Source organism: Rutidosis leptorrhynchoides, chromosome 8 (assembly GCF_046630445.1).
Source record: "Rutidosis leptorrhynchoides isolate AG116_Rl617_1_P2 chromosome 8, CSIRO_AGI_Rlap_v1, whole genome shotgun sequence".
Lineage (NCBI taxonomy): Eukaryota > Viridiplantae > Streptophyta > Magnoliopsida > Asterales > Asteraceae > Rutidosis > Rutidosis leptorrhynchoides.
In genome coordinates, this window is record NC_092340.1 from 166,739,530 (window position 1) to 166,759,863 (window position 20,334).

The 20,334-nt window shown below is 35.2% G+C and overlaps 1 protein-coding gene and 1 pseudogene across 1 annotated transcript; one reads left to right on the forward strand and one right to left on the reverse strand.

Moving 5' to 3' along the window:
* The first annotated feature begins 96 nt into the window (after positions 1–96).
* LOC139861832 (uncharacterized oxidoreductase At4g09670-like) lies at positions 97–2,052 on the forward strand. The gene is made up of 2 exons (XM_071850355.1): positions 97–688; positions 1,367–2,052. Exons 1-2 carry the CDS (start codon positions 221–223, stop codon positions 1,982–1,984), a joined length of 1,086 nt encoding a protein of 361 aa, XP_071706456.1. The 5' UTR covers positions 97–220; the 3' UTR covers positions 1,985–2,052.
* Positions 2,053–2,408: 356 nt separating this feature from the next.
* LOC139863925 (cysteine-rich receptor-like protein kinase 2) overlaps positions 2,409–20,334 on the reverse strand; it is a 215,664-nt pseudogene continuing 197,738 nt past the window's right edge.

Consider the following 20,334-nt stretch of genomic DNA (forward strand, 5'->3'; position numbering starts at 1 on the left):
ATGTTTTGATTTTTATTAGACTGTCCATGTTTTAGAAATATGAGGTAGTAGAATGGATGTTCATGAATAGACTCTTATGCCCCTATTAACTGCCATATATAAATTTAAGTCTTCTACAATATCTAAAATTAGTTGGTTCACATTCAACCTCACTTTCTGATATTATCCATCCTACATTTAACAACAAAAACACAAGTGAAACAAAGAAAACTAAAAAAAAATGACTGATGAGAATACTTTAGTGCGCTTTGGTGTATTAGGTTGTGCTGAAATTGCAAGAAAAGTATGCAGAGCCATTGATCTGTCTCCAAATTCAATCCTTCACGCAATCTCCAGCCGTTCGATTGATAAAGCAAAACAATTTGTTATTAAAAATAGTTTGTCCGAATCTGTAGAAGTGTACGGAAGCTACGAGGATTTGTTAGATGATCCACTGGTGGATGCGGTGTATGTTCCACTGCCAACAAGCCTTCATTTGAAATGGGCTGTGTTGGCTGCACAAAGAAAAAAACATGTTCTGTTGGAGAAACCAACAGCTTTAAATGTTGGGGAATTGGATCGGATACTTGAAGTGTGCAAATCAAAGTTTGTGCAGTTTATGGATGGAAGTATGTGGTATCATCATCCTAGGACTGCAAGGATGAAAGAGTTTTTGTCTGATCCGAAACTTTTTGGTCAAGTTAAAACGGTAACATTTCAGTTTACCTTAACAATTATGATCAATTTTTAGTTTGAATTTAATTATTATTGTAGGTTCTACATTTCTACATTCGAAAGCGATTAATTATTACAGAGTATTATTATTTCACATTATGGTTATAAAAGGTTGAAATAACATAAAAAAAATGCACAAGATATATCCAAGGTGTAGATAAAAACTTTACAAGTCCAAATTTGAATGTGAACTTGGTTAACTTATTTCAAGATCAGTTAATACCATATTACAGAATTACCTTTAGATTTACAATATTTCTTGAATAATAAAAAACCACAAATAGTAATTCTTGAATACTGAAGTCTAAGAAAGTGATGTAGTTAATAGGCGGTCTCAAAAGTCAAACCGGTGTTGCAAATGGGTGAGTTGGGTTTTAGTTGACTCATCAAAATGGGTTCTGAGTCATACCGGTTGAGTTGGGTTGAGTCATGGGTCAAAATGGATTCTGAGTCAGATGGGTCAATACAGTGGTCGTCAATACCGATGAATAACAATGGAATGTCTATAAGGTTCGGATGAGATGGGTAAGTTTTTGTAAAATACAAGCTGATATGATACAACAATGTTATGTTATGTTTAGAGTATAACACCCAAGCAGATTTGATCCATTATGGGTTTATATTCCACTAAAAGTTTTCATCTTTCATGAAGATATACAGTACGTCATCATTCTTGCCACCCCCAGAGTTCTTTAACAACAACATCAGAACAAAAGCAGATTTAGATAGTTACGGAGCATTAGGGGATGCCGGCTGGTACTGTATCGGTGCGATTTTATGGTCAATGAATTATAAACTACCCACTACAGTTACAGCTTTACCTTCAACAATACTAAACTCTAATGGAGTCGTCATGTCGACCACCGTTGCCTTTCACTGGGAACAAGAGGAAACCACTGCAACCTTTTACTGCTCGTTTCTATCACACGAGACAATGGATGTATCGGTTTTGGGTTCCAAAGGTTCGTTCCATGTTGAAGATTTAATCATTCCTTACGAAGAGAGTTCGGCTACTTTTAATTTCACATCGGGTGCGGCTTTTGCTAATCTTCATATTGGATGGAATATGAAAGAGCAAGAGGTTTTAGTGCAGAATGAGCTTCCACAGGAGGCTTTAATGGTTAAAGAGTTTTCAAGGTTGGTTAAAGGAATTAAAGATAAGGAGATTAGACCAGATCGACGGTGGGGTGACATCAGCAGAGCGAGTCAAGTTGTTCTAGATGCTGTGAAGTCATCTGTTGATAGTGGTTTTAACACTCTTTATATTTGATCACTTGAAATGATCCTTTGTATCACAAATTGGAAACAGTTATTTCTTCTAAGATCCGGTTTAGCTCTAACATTAGGTGAAAATTGCAATATTTTCAATACAGAGTACTAGTATGCATTTGTATGAGTTGTTCATCATGGTATATGTAAATAACTGTTACCGAAGGGCCTTTGACCTAGCGGTATCGAGGAACCCTGCTAAACTTGAGGTCACGGGTTCGAGTTCTGTTTAGGACGTTATTCGTGTAAAATATGTATGGTGGGTGAGTTTGCTGTTTTTTTTTTTTTTTTTTTTTTTTTTTTTTTTTTTTTTAAAGTAACTGCTTTTAACATAGAGAAATTTACCTTAGTTAAAAAATTCTTATATTTATATAGAGTGACAATTGCAAGTTACAAAAGCTGCTAATGAAAACTATCACTCATTCTCAACTAATTCCACCTATGTGAACTCGTCTTTGGGCATCAATGAAGGTAGGCCTGGACATTTGTCTATTCCCTAATGTTGGACTTGTGGACAACAATAAATAAACTTCAGACATGGTTGGTCTTTTAGAAGCGGGTGTCTGGGTGCGCATTAGAGCAATTTCTATGATAAACTTCACTTTTTCTTCTTCATATTCATTTGGATCTAATGTGTCATCAATCAGCCTAATATGTGTGCCCGCCTCGTACAGCTTCCTAGCCTATAACAAAAATGATACAAAAAAGGTAAGTATTATAGTTGGTGACTCGTTAAACATTAGACACAACCTTAAAAGTACCACTGAGGCATTGCATGAGTGATATAAGTTCTGGGTTGGATTTCAGTCCTAGTGGGCGCAAGTTCGAATCATAGGGAGGTTTTCTCAAGGATTCTGTTGTGGTGAGTAGAAGTGTATGCTCTAAGCCACTCAGTTTAATCCAAAGCACACCGGGTACCCAATGCGGCGATGATGTGTGAAGAATTTTCCTCCTAATGTGTGTGTGAGTGACAAATAAAAGTATTCGATGTCAAAATAGCCGTTCAAAAAAATAAAAAAACTTTGAAAGTATATTGTTGTCTTATGATTTAAACCCTTGAAAAGACTAAACTATGGCACTGTATCTATTGTGTGTACTGTTGGTCCGATTAAGGATCATTAACAACCATATTCGAGCAAAATCAAAGACGGAAGAGATAAACACGATGAATCAAACATAAATCAATATTAATATAAACGTTACACTTACAATTGATTTAAACGGAGAAATATCGTTTAGCCAGGGGAGATCGAGCATGATCTCCCCTATGCACGGGAATCGCCAAAATGGCTCTTCCAAATTGAGGTTTTAGCCTGACCTCAATTAGGGTTCTACTCTCTTAACCCTAAAACACACATGAAACTGATTTATATAGACGACATGGCTTAGGTTACCCTAATGGGCCTATCGACATGAACGGCCCAACAGTCACATATGCTCCTGTAACTGATCAGTTTCACGCGTGTAATACATCTAGGTATACAATGTAAGAATAAACGTTATTCGTCCAGCGGCGGCCATACAAAATATGCATCAACAATTTCCCCCTTGGACGTTGCTAGCGAATTATTGTAAACACCCTTTGCAATCTTCAGTCAATCTCTGCAGTAGTACCATAATCTTATGAATCACAAGTTCCATCAAAAGTCTTCCAGAATACGTGAAAATCCAAACTTCGAACATCAAAGTCTTCCAGCATTGAAGTCGAAATGCTAATAGTCATCGTGTAGTTTCTTCAAACTTCACTCATACGTGTTACCCATAGTACCAATGCAACAAGATTCCCCCTAAAACTGAGCTGAGATCCCTAACAACGTCTCTGATAAAATCTTCAAAAAAATTGACTCTCTCAGAATCATAAACGGTAGAATCTTCCCCCTCACTGTTAACTGTATCATATTAAACATCGTAGCACTAACGTTCATCCTGACTTGCATATTGTAAAGGCATAATATGTAGAGGAGTCCGCTCAACAATTAATAACTCAAATAAGTCTTTATTTCCATCAAACTTACCAAAGAAAGTCAAATAGGTACCTCATGATCGCGAAATATCAATCTCAGTTCCCTCCACCAAGCGGAACTGGAACAAACATATTCCCTCCATAAAGCGGAATATCGAGAAGTGCAAAATAATAAACGTTGTGGGCCCATAAATAGTCGTATGCTCCCGACTACCCCACTACTACTTCTCAAAACAAGTGTTTCCGTACTTACCTACTAAATAAGTCTAACGGACAAGGAGGTTGTCCATTAAATCTTTACATTATTTCTTCGATGAATAATACGATAGAAAGGTTTGTGAAAGGTTTGGTGTGAAGATATTGAATAATAAACATTAAGGCCTTTGCACGAAAAAATTACAAAAGTTGAGGACCAAAAATGTAAAATTTGAAACTTTAAGGACCAAACTTGTAAATTATTCAAAGTTCAGGGGCTGAAAATGAAACTTTCAGAAAGTTGAGGGACTGAAAATGAAAATTATGAAAATTTTTAAAAAGTTTGCACTAGTATTCGAGCAAAATCAAAGATGGAAGAGATAAACATGATGAATCAAACATAAATCAATATTATTAATTTAAGCGTTACACTTACAATTGATTTAAACGGAGAAACATCGTTTGACCAGGGGAGATCGAGCATGATCTCCCCTATGTACGGGAATCGCCAAAATGGCTCTTTCAAATTAAGGTTCTAGCCTGACCTCAATTAGGGTTCTACTCTCTTAACCCTAAAACACACATGAAACTGATTTATATAGACGACCTGGCTTAGGTTACCCTAATGGGCCTATCGACATGAACGGCCCAACAGTCACATATGCTCCTGTAACTGATCAGTTTCACGCGTGTAATACATCTAGGTGTACAATGTAAGAATAAACGTTATTCGCCCAGCGGCAGCCATACAAAATATGCATCAACATGTACCCATAGGTTAGTATAGCCCGACTCGTTTGTGACTTCAGGGTTTTCTAAATTTTCTATACAATCTTCACTTTAATAATCCCCCCGTGCCAGTTTAATTGTCCAATCTTAAATATCAGGATGTATCAAATTAATTATCCACTTACATAAATAGATAAGAAAAATAAGATAAAATTCTTTTATACCCTTACTTTATACAACATAAGATAATAAAATGTGCAAAAGGTAAGGGGTAATATTAAAAAATAAATAGAAGGTATATTGTAATGACATTTTTTAAACTTTATTTTCTTTTCTTGAGACATTTAATATCAGGTGTGATGACCCGGAAATTTCTGACCAAATTTAAACTTAAGCTTTATATGCTTCCGACACGATAAGCAAAGTCTGTTATGTTGAGTCTCAAAATTTTTGAACTATTTTCTTGCATTCATTTAACTTCGTCTGTCCCCGACGATTCACGGACCACTATTTGTAAATAGATACATATATATTTATATATATATATATATATATATATATATATATTAATTATTATAAATTAAAATATTATATGAGTTAATTAATTATGTAAATAAAATAATATATAATATTATTATCTATATATATATATATATATATATATGTAAGGTATATTGAATATATATTTATATTGTTTCGAATTTATTTAGTAAACGATAATAGTACTCGTTTGTCATTTGATCGATATTAAACAAGTTGAATGCAAGTTTATAAGAATTTAGAATTTAACGTTGATTCGAAAATAAGTTATATAATTTATAGCCTTATTAAAAATATATTTAGAATCTATTAGTCAAATTCTAATATCTGTACTCTTTACCTGAGACTCAGCTCAATTAACAAATGAACCTTTTTGATCACGATCTTCGCATTTAATGATGTAAATAAATAATGAAATTTAATATAAATTTTGGAAATTTTCCCAAGACTTTTATTCGCATTAATTTACAACGTAGCACGAAATCCACTCCGCGAAATACGACGGCTAACTTATTCGCACGTTTATATTATCAATTGATAGTATAAAGATTATTATATTATTATTTATCACCATTGTTTTTGAAATGATTGTCCACTATCTCTATTAATATCTCTAATCTATTTACATACATGCATGTGGGAGATATATAACAAACACCACTACAATCACTTTCAATTCATATCATCCGTAATTTATCTTAAGTTTACTATTTGACTACTGTGCCTGATTGAACGATTGAAAGACTATGTTCATGATTGAAGTTATAATTGAGAAAGAGAGTCTGTCATCCATATTTTCATAATTCATCCACCAGCACATATGATACATCATATATTACTATTATATTGAAATATATCTAGTTCTGTATTTATAATTATATATCCACAATCTCTTTACTCTATATATAACATACATACAGATATATGATTACATGATGCACATAACTACACTATTCTAATTCAATCAGATACAATTCACCTCCAGCATCATCCTTGGCTCGATCACCCACCATCACAACCAATCATCACCATGAACCACCCTCACCATAATAACTATCATCAAAGAACCATCATCAAAACCCGCTTGTGTTATTCATGTTCAACGAAGACCCTAAACCAACCACCGGAGAACACCATCGAGTAACCACCTATGTAAACACCAAAACTTGCTATTGTTACACTTATTATTCGAAAACCATCAACCCAAACTGACTGAGTTTTTACTGTTGCAACCATCACCGGTTACACCTCTCTTCTTTTCTTATTCCTTCTTCGTGAACTCGAAAAAAACTCATTTCTTATCCTTAATTTCCTATCTTAATCAAGAATAGCCACCAACATTAGCAGCTCATTACTATAAAAAAAATCATTAACATAAATGGATCATTCCACTGCTACTACGGTTTCCTCCGATTTTTGTTTCTGTTTTGCAACCCTCACAAACCACCATGACCACACCAAGAACCACTAACCGTATCCCTTGCTCTCTCTAAAAAATGTTTCATGTTTCCCTTTGTACGATTAAAGCACAACACCACCAAGGACTACCACAATTGGCAGCCACCTGATGCGATTTCTGTTACTATCCTGTCACCACCTCCTCCCACTAGGGATGGCAATGGGCAAGAAAAAACCCGTGACCCGCGGGGTACCCGACCCGTGATGGGCGGGTAAAATCATTAAATCCTACCCGCGGGCACGGTACGGGTAAAAATTTATACCCGCCAACGGGTCACGGGTGCATACTACCCGTCGCGGGTAAAACCTGATCCGCTAATTCATGAGGCTTTTTTTAATTTACATGCGAGTTTATACATACAATTATCAAATTTAAAAATGATTTTACTTATAATGCAGTAATGATTAAAAAACTAATATTACATATAAGTAAAAAACTTGATTTTCACGTCATTTTACACATGTATCTTGTACATATAGTTCATAATTAATAAAATTATCTAACTTTTCAAAAAGAGATTTAAAGAAGTTGTATATTATTATTACCCGCGGGTTTACCCGCGGGTCATGGGTATCCGCGGGTTACGGGCATGGGCGAAGATTTTTTACCCGCGGGCGGGTAACTGGTCTCAACAAGCAAAAAAACAACCCGATGGGCGAGTCGCGGGTATATAGAACCCGTAACCATTACGCGCGGGCGCCATCCCTACCTCCCACCATGAGAAACCACCATAACATCAACCATGGCTGTGCTAATTTATCAACTTGGTATGAATATAACCACCGCACCATCTCTACTACCATGAGACTCGAAAACACAACAAACCACCATCGGTTACACCCCACAAACCCATCAATTTAGTGCTGCAATTCGTGGTAGCTTCTACTTGTTATTTTCTGATTTCATTTAATTCACAACAAGACCCACACACCACACCACTAGAAAATAAATATTTAAAAGTCCCTATCACTAAAATAATAACTACATACAGCTGTATCTAGTGGGAGTTATTGTCGAGGAAAAAGGAAAAGAAAAAGAAGAGTGGGTACGGGTTTGTTGTAACATCCCGCGTTTTTCCGTTAAATTTATTTTTAACACCGTATTTTTTTTAGATAACATCTTTTGTTATCTAAATTCGTTTCTTTCGTTAACTAACATTCTTAATATTTCCGTTATTAGATTATCTCACCTCTCGTTACTCTAGTGTATTTAAATAATTCGTTCGGTTAATTCCCTCACCCGACTACAAACTTGAGGGACTAATCTTGCCACTTGGACAAATTTGGTTGACTAGTCATCACCTCCCACCATTTCCTCCTCATTTCTTTTCTTTTTGATTTTTCTTTCATTTATCTCTTCCAAACTTACATCCTTTTCACCTTCATCACAAAATCATCATCTAAATCAAATCTAGCAAGCTAACATCAAAACAAATTACATATTTGGAATCCTCTCTTCGTCCTCTATAACTTGATACCGATTTCATCTCGTTTGGGTAACTTTTCTAAAACACTAAATTTCTTGTTCTTGATGTTTTTAACTTATAAAAGTGTTAATTAGTGTCTATGGCTCAAGTCTAACATGAATATATGAGTTGTATGCTTGTTATAGTTATTTTGATGTAACTAGCTTAAACTTGAAATGGGTGTGTTTGATCTTGAGATTTGGTTGCTTAAATGTTGTTAAATGTTAAAGTCCCGGTATTAAATGTGTTACTAGCATCATTAGCTTCAATTTGATGTGTAGGTTGACTTGGAAAACTTCACTAACATGATTATTGATTTTGTGATTCTTGGTTAGGGTTTGATAGATCTTAAAATGAACATTCAATGCATTAAATACTTTGCAATGTTATTTTTAAGTGTGTAGTTGTATTGTATGCTCAATTACCTACGAAACGACATATTATATGTGTGTAGTAAGTTCCCGAATCATGAAATGCGTTTTACGAACTTGAAACTTGAATGATGAACTTTTAACGATCATTCGATGAGGTTTTTGTTGTTGTAAATGATTAACTTGATTGATGATATGTGTTTAGTTGTATTCCTTATCAAAATACCTTTCCAAAGATATAAGATATGTGTTTTGAGTGTTTGCGGTTCGCTATTTGTGAGTAGGTGATTTTTGATTCGAGACTTAACAATTTCAGCAAAACATCACCTTTTAGGTAGTAATGCGCGCCGCGCAATTTGGAGGATGCAGATGCTTGGCCCCTGGAATGATTTCTGATCTGGTTCCACGTTGTAGTGCGCACCGCGCAGTCCCCAGAACACATTTCGCCCGACCTTGTGTCATAATCGGTTAATTGATACAACTTACTTGTTTAGGACAAGGATAAGCAACTTTCATGCACACGCTTACTTTGTGAAGTACTTTTATACTCGTGCACTCGAGGTGAGATCATAGTCCCCTCTTTCAACAACTTTTATACTTTAAATCATGGGATGAGAAACATATACAGTTTTATACTACATACTTTTATGCTTTGAACACAAGTAGGATGAAACAAACATTCCACAGCGAGTTTGAACAAAAATTCTCAATTCGATTATCATTAGTTACACTTGCCGGGTGTAAGCGAGAACTTATGTTGTATGGCCATACGGGTTTGACAAACCCTCATTCGGACGGTTCGCTACCGTTATTTCGGATGGAATGTATTTTCGAGAAACATTGTATGTTCTAACACTATTGTGATGGGGTTCTATGGATGGAAAGTTAAGCCATGATAATTGGGTGCTCGCGAACATACTTTTGGAATGCAAACGATTTGAATAATCAACTTGATGAAAATACTAAATCTTGTGGTTCAAAATATTACGTTTACAAATACACCTATGATTTCACCAACGTTTTTCGTTGACAGTTTTCTATATGTTTCTCAGGTTCATACTTGTCTACTTGATACATTCTTCCACACACTTTGATTACTTGCTTGGAGTCGAGCATACATGCATACGCTAGTGATAGCACCTTTGGATTCAAACTTATATCATACATACTTACGCTATTTATAGCAACTGTGATTTTCAACTAATTATGTCGCAAGTCACTTAAATTGTACTTTATACTTTTGTAAACTCAAACTTGTTGTCGAACCGTTTGGTAAACTAAACTTTGTAAGTCTTGTACGTTTCAAATGAATGCGACATAATTTTGGTCAAACGCGTCTCATATAGGGACTATGACCACGTAACGGGACCTAAGTTAACGACGCCGTCAATGAAGATTTTGTCGGGTCGTTATAGATGGTATCTGAGCCAGGTTGTAGGGAACTAGGATATGCATTAGTATGTCTGACAGAGTCATTAGGACGTATTAGTGAATCTAGACTACAACCGGATAGTTAGCCATTGCATTCTGACATACATTTGCTATAGATAGCACTTACTTGACTATTTGTGCATTATACTTGAATCATTCTTAGGCAAACTTCTTAATGGTGCCAAGCTTTCATCATACGAATTCATATTCTGCCACTTTCTGGTAACACGTGTAAATTCAAGATTCATACACGTAAGGATGACGACGACTTCATTAGTCACTCTAGTTCGGGAACTCTGTCTCCCAGATTATTATTCATCATCGTCCCAGCTTACTATCCACAAGTACTATAAAGTTTCCACCACCATGGCAATCATTAACCACTACCGATGTTACACCGGTGTTCTACACTATCTACCACTTTTTGTTACTACCATCACTACTCTCGGTGAGTATCGTCATCACTACTTATCACTACGGTTGCGTACTACTCGTTACCATAATTCGTTGCCCTTTCGTACCTAAGAACATCATTGTTTGACTTGAACCGCATTGACGTGAACAATCATTTATACACTTCCCTCGGGAAATGCATCTTTAGATTTGTACAAATTCTTTCGGTTAATACGAGTCACGTTAGAGATGTCGTTACACTTTGTTCATTTTAAAACTTCACGATTACACGAACTTGATTTTTGGAGTGATGTGAGAATGGAGGTATGAGTTAGCATAATATAACGACACTTGATCAACGTGGTTATACTATGGTAAGTCATACCAAAGTTCTAATGGCACGTGATAGTGATTGGACTCGATCAACCTAATCACCACCATGTGCCATGTACATGACTTCATTTTTCTTGTTGGATATCCAAAAACTCCGAGAATACTGATAACAACCATACCAGGAACACATCTTCAGTTATTGTCGAACCATATTTATACTTCCGAATGAATGACAAATTCTTTCAACTTCAAGCATATGTTACACGTGTATACTATCTTGTATTCGCACAGTTTTATCGACGAACTACAATATGCTTGTTATGTTCACATCGAGGCGGAAACTACTCTCGCATTACACTCGTACTTCTGTGTACGGAAACCTTTTATCTAAATTCTCAATGGAGAGAGATACTCTTCACATTATACTAGTATTCACCACGAAGGGGAATAGTCCTAACGAACGTTTTCAGAACCCGATAAAAAACTTGCTCTAACAAACGTTTTCGAAAAACGATAAATCTTCTGTGGCGCGAAATTCTTGAGAAACGAAAACTTGTTCAAATATATCTTAAAGAAATGTACCTCGTCTCGAATCGAGATTCTCGTTTTTCTTCTAGATTTTTAGAGTGCCTTACAAAAAGCCTCAGGACCACGTTTAGACATGAGTACCGCACATCAACCACAACCTGACGGATCGAGCAAGCATACGATTCAAACCTTGGAAACCGTAATACGAATTTGTGTTATCAACTTCAAATTTACTTGAGAAAAGTATTTGCCTTTAACTGAATTCTCTTACCACGATGTTTATCACCCCGAGTATTAACGCCACACCTTTCGGAAACTCATATAGCCGTAATTATCGTTTTCTTAATTGTTGAACCGAAGTAAATGATAATCAAACCACCAGACCCGAACTCATTCATGAAACAACCGAGAAATTGTTCAAATCCAAGAAAGGCCCAAGACTGCCCGTAATCGCCACTATACCGATGTTAGACGTAAGCCTCTCGAATTCCAAGTGGGTGACTGCGTAATATTAAATATCGCACCTTGGAAGGGTGTAATCCGTTTCGGAAAAGGTAGAACGCTAAATCCGCGACATTTGGATCCTTTTAAAATCTTGAGGCGTATTGGACCCGTTGCTTACCGTTTCGAACTCCCAACTCAAACAAATTCCGTTCATTCTACATTCTGTGTATCAAACTTAAAGACGTGTCTTGCGAAACAAGAACTTGTAATCCTTTTCGATGAGCTTACTATCGACGACAACCATCACTTCCTAGGAGAACTATGAATCGTGAAACCAAACTTTAAAACAACGTAAAATCCCGACCGTCAGAGTTCGTTGGAATGCCCAAGGAAGTACCTTCACCCATTTGTAGAATTTGGCAACGCAAGATTTCGAGGAAGAAACAACGACTACTACTTCCAACCAAATTTCGGGACGAAATTTCTTTTAAGGTGTAGGTAATGTAACATTTCACGTTTTTCCGTTAAATTTATTTTTAACATCGTCTTTTTTTTAGATAATATCTTTTGTTATCTAAATTCATGTCTTTCGTTAACTAACGTTCTTAATATTTTCGTTATTAGATTATCTCACCTCTCGTTACTCTAGTGTATTTAAATAATTCGTTCAGTTAATTCCCGCACCCGACTACAAACTTGAGGGACTAATCTTGCCACTTGGACAAATTTGGTTGACTAGTCATCACCTCCCACCATTTCCTCCTCATTTCTTTTCTTTTTGATTTTTCTTTCATTTATCTCTTCCAAACTTACATCCTTTTCACCTTCATCACAAAATCATCATCTAAATCAAATCTAGCAAGCCAACATCAAAACAAATTACATATTTGGAATCCTCTCTTCGTCCTCTACAACTTGATACCAATTTCATCTCGTTTGGGTAACTTTTCTAAAACACTAAATTTCTTGTTCTTGATGTTTTTAACTTATAAAAGTGTTAATTAGTGTCTATGGCTCAAGTCTAACATGAATATATGAGTTGTATGCTTGTTCTAGTTATTTTGATGTAACTAGCTTAAACTTGAAATGGGTGTGTTTGATCTTGAGATTTGGTTGCTTAAATGTTGTTAAATGATAAATTTCATGTATTAAATGTGTTACTAGCATCATTAGCTTCAATTTGATGTGTAGGTTGACTTGGAAAACTTCACTAACATGATTATTGATTTTGTGATTCTTGGTTAGGGTTTGATAGATCTTAAAACGAACATTCGATGCATTAAATACTTTGCAATGTTATTTGTAAGTGTTTAGTTGTATTGTATGCGCAATTACCTATGAAACGGCATATTATGTGTGTAGTAAATTCCCGAATCATGAAATGCGTTTTACGAACTTGAAACTTGAATGATGAACTTTTAACGATCATTCAACGAGGTTTTTGTTGTTGTAAATGATTAACTTGATTGATGATATATGTTTAGTTGTATTCCTTGTCAAAATACCTTTCTAACGATATAAGATACGTGTTTTGAGTGTTTAGGTTCGCTATTTGTGAGTAGGTGACTTTTGGTTTGAGAGTTAACAATTTCAGCAAAACAGCACCTTTTAGGTAGTAATGCGCGCCGCGCATTATTGCGCTCGCCGCACAATTTGGAGGATGCAGATGCTTGGCCCCTAGAATGATTTCTAATCTGGTTCCACATTGTAGTGCGTGCCGCGCAACCTTGCGCGCGCCGCGCAGTCCCAGACCACTTCTTTGTGTGTTTTTTTTCTTCATAATTTCTTTTCTTGCTTAACCGCAACTCTGATTAACATGAAACTTGGCCAACATGCTCACATATGATTATATAACTTAGAAAAATTGTCGGATACCCGACCCGACCCTGTTGACTTGACTTTGACCAAGTTTGACTTTTAGTCAATCTTAACAAAAAATTTATGCAATCATTCTAATCCTCTTTTATACTTGATTTTTGCATGAAACTTGACAACGTTATTCACATGCTATACTATTTGAGTCATAACGAGCCATAGGACTAATTGAACACATTTCGCCCGACCTTGTGTCGTAACCGGTTAATCGATACAACTTACTTGTTTAGGTCAAGGATAAGCAACTTTCATGCACACGTTTACTTTGTGAAGTACTTTTATACTCGTGCACTCAAGGTGAGATCATAGTCCCATCTTTCAACAACTTTTATACTTTAAATCATGAGATGAGGAACATATACAGTTTTATACTACATACTTTTATGCTTTGAACACAAGTACGATGAAACAAACATTCCACAGCGAGTTTGAACAAAAATCCTCAATTCGATTATCATTAGTTACACTTGCCAGGTGTAAGTGAGAACTTATGTTGTATGGCCATACGGGTTTGACAAACCCTCATTCGGAAGGTTCGCTACCGTTATTTCGGATGGAATGTATTTTCGAGAAACAGTGTATGTTCTAACACTATTGTGATGGGGTTCTATGGATGGAAAGTTAAGCCTTGATAATTGGGTGCTCGCGAACATACTTATGGAATGCAAATGATTTGAATAATCAACTTGATGGAAATACTAAATCTTGTGGTTCAAAATATAACGTTTACAGATACGCCTATGATTTCACCAACGTTTTTCATTGACAGTTTTCTATATGTTTCTCAGGTTCATACTTGGCTACTTGACACATGCTTCCGCACACTTTGATTACCTGCTTGAAGTCGAGCATACATGCATACGCTAGTGATAGCACCTTTGGATTCAAACTTATAGCATACATACTTACGCTATTTATAGCAACTGTGATTTTCAACTAATTATGTCGCAAGTCACTTAAATTGTACTTTATACTTTTGTAAACTCAAACTTGTTGTCGAACCGTTTGGTAAACTAAACTTTTTAAGTCTTGTACGTCTCAAATGAATGCGACATAATTTTGGTCAAACGCGTCTCATATAGGGACTATTGAAATGTCCCGTTCTTATTGATTAAAAACGTTCCATATTAATTGATTTCGTTGCGAGGTTTTGACCTCTATATGAGACGTTTTTCAAAGACTGCATTCATTTTAAAACAAACCATAACCTTTATTTCATCAATAAAGGTTTAAAAAGCTTTACGTAGATTATCAAATAATGATAATCTAAAATATCCTGTTTACACACGACCATTACATAATGGTTTACAATACAAATATGTTACAACAAAATAAGTTTCTTGAATGCAGTTTTTACACAATATCATACAAGCATGGACTCCAAATCTCGTCCTTATTTAAGTATGCGAACAGCGGAAGCTCTTAATAATCACCTGAGAATTAACATGCTTAAAACGTCAACAAAAATGTTGGTGAGTTATAGGTTTAACCTATATATATCAAATCATAATAATAGACCACAAGATTTCATATTTCAATACACATCCCATACATAGAGATAAAAATCATTCATATGGTGAACACCTGGTAACTGACATTAACAAGATGCATATATAAGAATATCCCCATCATTCCGGGACACCCTTCGGATATGATATAAATTTCGAAGTACTAAAGCATCCGGTACTTTGGATGGGGTTTGTTAGGCCCAATAGATCTATCTTTAGGATTCGCGTCAATTAGGGTGTCTGTTCCCTAATTCTTAGATTACCAGACTTAATAAAAAGGGGCATATTCGATTTTGATAATTCAACCATAGAATGTAGTTTCACGTACTTATGTCTATTTTGTAAATCATTTATAAAACCTGCATGTATTCTCATCCCAAAAATATTAGATTTTAAAAGTGGGACTATAACTCACTTTCACAGATTTTTACTTCATCGGGAAGTAAGACTTGGCCACTGGTTGATTCACGAACCTATAACAATATATACATATATATCAAAGTATGTTCAAAATATATTTACAACACTTTTAATATATTTTGATGTGTTAAGTTTATTAAGTCAGCTATCCTCGTTAGTAACCTACAACTAGTTGTCCACAGTTAGATGTACAGAAATAAATTGATAAATATTATCTTGAATCAATCCACGACCCAGTGTATACGTATCTCAGTATTGATCACAACTCAAACTATATATATTTTGGAATCAACCTCAACCCTGTATAGCTAACTCCAACATTCACATATAGAGTGTTGTTGGTCCCTTAATAACAACAGGAGTATTGTAGAGGGGGGGTGAATACAATTCTTTTCTTAATTAACTAGTCAGTTAAACACGTTTCGTATTCTGTAGTAAATAAGATAGAGTCACAGGTAATTTTCAACGGTTATTCTTTATTGATTAAATCAGAAAGAATCACAACTATCCTTGGCGGAAATGATAGTTGGTTGATACAGATTACCTAGATTATAGCTAAGAGATAAACTAAAGCTATTACACGGTTTGGACTCTAACAGATAAACCCACACCACTAGTTTTTACAATAGTGGATACAACAATATATATAGTAGTTCTATTAACCGTGTAATTGATCTATTGTCCACTGGTACATAGGATGTCTGTACTTGAGGGGACAATTGTGTAAGGAGGCGTGCTCCCTTTCTTTCCTCTTTAGTAGCTATTTGCAGGAACACCCCAATTTGGTTTGGCACCACTATTTGATTAAACAAATAGAATGTTGTGTTCCCTAGGTGTTGACAACGGATAACTTATGTCTGCACATAAGTTAAACTTCTGCATTCCCATGCGGTCTTGTAAGGTCACTTGTCAGCCGCCGACGCGTGTCCTTCTCTGTTCAACTTTGTCTTCGACTTCGGTTGAATAGTACATTTGATGTAGACCACTTAGGGAAACTTACCATGCTTGTAATGGAGCATGGCTGTCTTGTGTTGTATGCTGATATCCAGACTTACTGGTCCTTCATATGCTGAGTCACTTGATATTCTTGATTTGCTGGGTGCACATCCTGTGCTGATTCGAAGAATACATTTCTACCTTGTGCTGATAGACTAGGCAGCATACTAAACACTCGACACAGCTATATTAGCTGACTATACATAAACAAACTTGTGCTGGCTGCACATAACACTTTAGTGCAAATAAATATTGTTTTGTCATAATTAAATCCTTAATTATTTTGGGGACTCAACAAGTGTCTATGGTTGTTCCGAAATATATATAGATGTGTCGACATGATAGGTCGAAACATTGTATGCGTGTCTATGGTATCTCAAGATTACATAATATACAATACAAGTTGATTAAATTATGGTTGGAATAGATTTGTTACCAATTTTCACGTAGCTAAAATGAGAAAAATTATCCAATCTTGTTTTACCCATAACTTCTTCATTTTAAATCCGTTTTGAGTGAATCAAATTGTTATGGTTTCATATTGAACTCTATTTTATGAATCTAAACAGAAAATGTATAGGTTTATAGTCCAAAAAATAAGTTACAAGTCGTTTTTGTAAAGGTAGTCATTTCAGTCGAAAGAACGACGTCTAGATGACCATTTTAGAAAACATACTTCCACTTTGAGTTTAACCATAATTTTTGGATATAGTTTCATGTTCATAATAAAAATAATTTTCTCAGAATAACAACTTTTAAATCAAAGTTTATCATAGTTTTTAATTAACTAACCCAAAACAGCCCGCGGTGTTACTACGACGGCGTAAATCCAGTTTTACGGTGTTTTTCGTGTTTCCAGGTTTTAAATCATTAAGTTAGCATATCATATAGATATAGAACATGTGTTTAGTTGATTTTAAAAGTCAAGTTAGAAGGATTAACTTTTGTTTGCGAACAAGTTTAGAATTAACTAAACTATGTTCTAGTGATTACAAGTTTAAACCTTCGAATAAGATAGCTTTATATGTATGAATCGAATGATGTTATGAACATCATTACTACCTTAAGTTCCTTGGATAAACCTACTGGAAAATAGAAAAATGGATCTAGTTTCAACGGATCCTTGGATGGCTCGAAGTTCTTGAAGCAGAATCATGACACGAAAACAAGTTCAAGTAAGATCATCACTTGAAATAAGATTGTTATAGTTATAGAAATTGAACCAAAGTTTGAATATGAATATTACCTTGTATTAGAATGATAACCTACTATAAGAAAAAAAAGATTTCTTGAGGTTGGATGATCACCTTACAAGATTGGAAGTGAGCTAGCAAACTTGAAAGTATTCTTGATTTTATGTAACTAGAACTTGTAGAATTTATGAAGAACACTTAGAACTTGAAGATAGAACTTGAGAGAGATCAATTAGATGAAGAAAATTGAAGAATGAAAGTGTTTGTAGGTGTTTTTGGTCGTTGGTGTATGGATTAGATATAAAGGATATGTAATTTTGTTTACATGTAAATAAGTCATCAATGATTACTCATATTTTTGTAATTTTATGAGATATTTCATGCTAGTTGCCAAATGATGGTTCCCACATGTGTTAGGTGACTCACATGGGCTGATAAGAGCTAATCATTGGAGTGTATATACCAATAGTACATACATCTAAAAGCTGTGTATTGTACGAGTACGAATACGGGTGCATACGAGTAGAATTGTTGATGAAACTGAACGAGGATGTAATTGTAAGCATTTTTGTTAAGTAGAAGTATTTTGATAAGTGTATTGAAGTCTTTCAAAAGTGTATAAATACATATTAAAACACTACATGTATATACATTTTAACTGAGTCGTTAAGTCGTCGTTAGTCGTTACATGTAAATGTTGTTTTGAAACCTTTAGGTTAACGATCTTGTTAAATGTTGTTAACCCAATGTTTATAATATTAAAAGAGATTTTAAATTATTATATTATCATGATATTATGATGTACGAATATCTCTTAATATGATATATATACATTAAATGTCGTTACAACGATAATCGTTACATATATGTCTCGTTTCAAAATCATTAAGTTAGTAGTCTTGTTTTTACATATGTAGTTCATTGTTAATATACTTAATGATATGTTTACTTATCATAATATCATGTTAACTATATATATAACCATATATATTTCATCATATAGTTTTTACAAGTTTTAACGTTCGTGAATCACCGGTCAACTTGGGTGGTCAATTGTCTATATGAAACCTATTTCAATTTATCAAGTCTTAACAAGTTTGATTGCTTAACATGTTGGAAAAATTTAATCATGTAAATATCAATCTCAATTAATATATATAAACATGGAAAAGTTCGGGTCACTACAGTACCTACCCGTTAAATAAATTTCGTCCCGAAATTTTAAGCTGTTGAAGGTGTTGACTAATCTTCTGGAAATAGATGCGGGTATTTCTTCTTCATCTAATCTTCACGCTCCCAGGTGAACTCGGGTCCTCTACGAGCATTCCATCGAACCTTAACAATTGGTATCTTGTTTTGCTTAAGTCTTTTAACCTCACGATCTATTATTTCGATGGGTTCTTCGATGAATTGAAGTTTTTCGTTGATTTGGATTTCATCTAACGGAATAGTGAGATCTTCTTTAGCAAAACATTTCTTCAAATTCGAGACGTGGAAAGTGTTATGTACAGCCGCGAGTTGTTGAGGTAACTCAAGTCGGTAAGCTACTAGTCTGACACGATCAATAATCTTGAATGGTCTAATATACCTTGGATTTAATTTCCCTCGTTTACCAAATCGAACAACGCCTTTCCAAGGTGCAACTTTAAGCATGACCATCTCTCCAATTTCAAATTCTATATCTTTTCTTTTAATGTCAGCGTAGCTCTTTTGTCGACTTTGGGCGGTTTTCAACCGTTGTTGAATTTGGATGATCTTCTCGGTAGTTTCTTGTATAATCTCCGGACCCGTAATCTGTCTATCCCCCACTTCACTCCAACAAATCGGAGACCTGCACTTTCTACCATAAAGTGCTTCAAATGGCGCCATCTCAATGCTTGAATGGTAGCTGTTGTTGTAGGAAAATTCTGCTAACGGTAGATGTCGATCCCAACTATTTCCGAAATCAATAACACATGCTCGTAGCATGTCTTCAAGCGTTCGTATTGTCCTTTCGCTCTGCCCATCAGTTTGTGGATGATAGGCAGTACTCATGTCTAGACGAGTTCCTAATGCTTGCTGTAATGTCTGCCAGAATCTTGAAATAAATCTGCCATCCCTATCAGAGATAATAGAGATTGGTATTCCATGTCTGGAGATGACTTCCTTCAAATACAGTCGTGCTAACTTCTCCATCTTGTCATCTTCTCTTATTGGCAGGAAGTGTGCTGATTTGGTGAGACGATCAACTATTACCCAAATAGTATCAAAACCACTTGCAGTCCTTGGCAATTTAGTGATGAAATCCATGGTAATGTTTTCCCATTTCCATTCCGGGATTTCGGGTTGTTGAAGTAGACCTGATGGTTTCTGATGCTCAGCTTTGACCTTAGAACACGTCAAACATTCTCCTACGTATTTAGCAACATCGGCTTTCATACCCGGCCACCAAAAATGTTTCTTGAGATCCTTGTACATCTTCCCCGTTCCAGGATGTATTGAGTATCTGGTTTTATGAGCTTCTCTAAG

What these genes read in the sequence shown, in the direction of transcription:
- LOC139861832 (XM_071850355.1), top strand. Translation starts at nt 221, where the DNA reads ATGACTGATGAGAATACTTTAGTGCGCTTTGGTGTATTAGGTTGTGCT. An exon ending in TTTTTGGTCAAGTTAAAACG is followed by an intron (nt 689 to 1,366) that starts GTAACATTTCAG and finishes TCTTTCATGAAG; the next exon opens with ATATACAGTACGTCATCATT.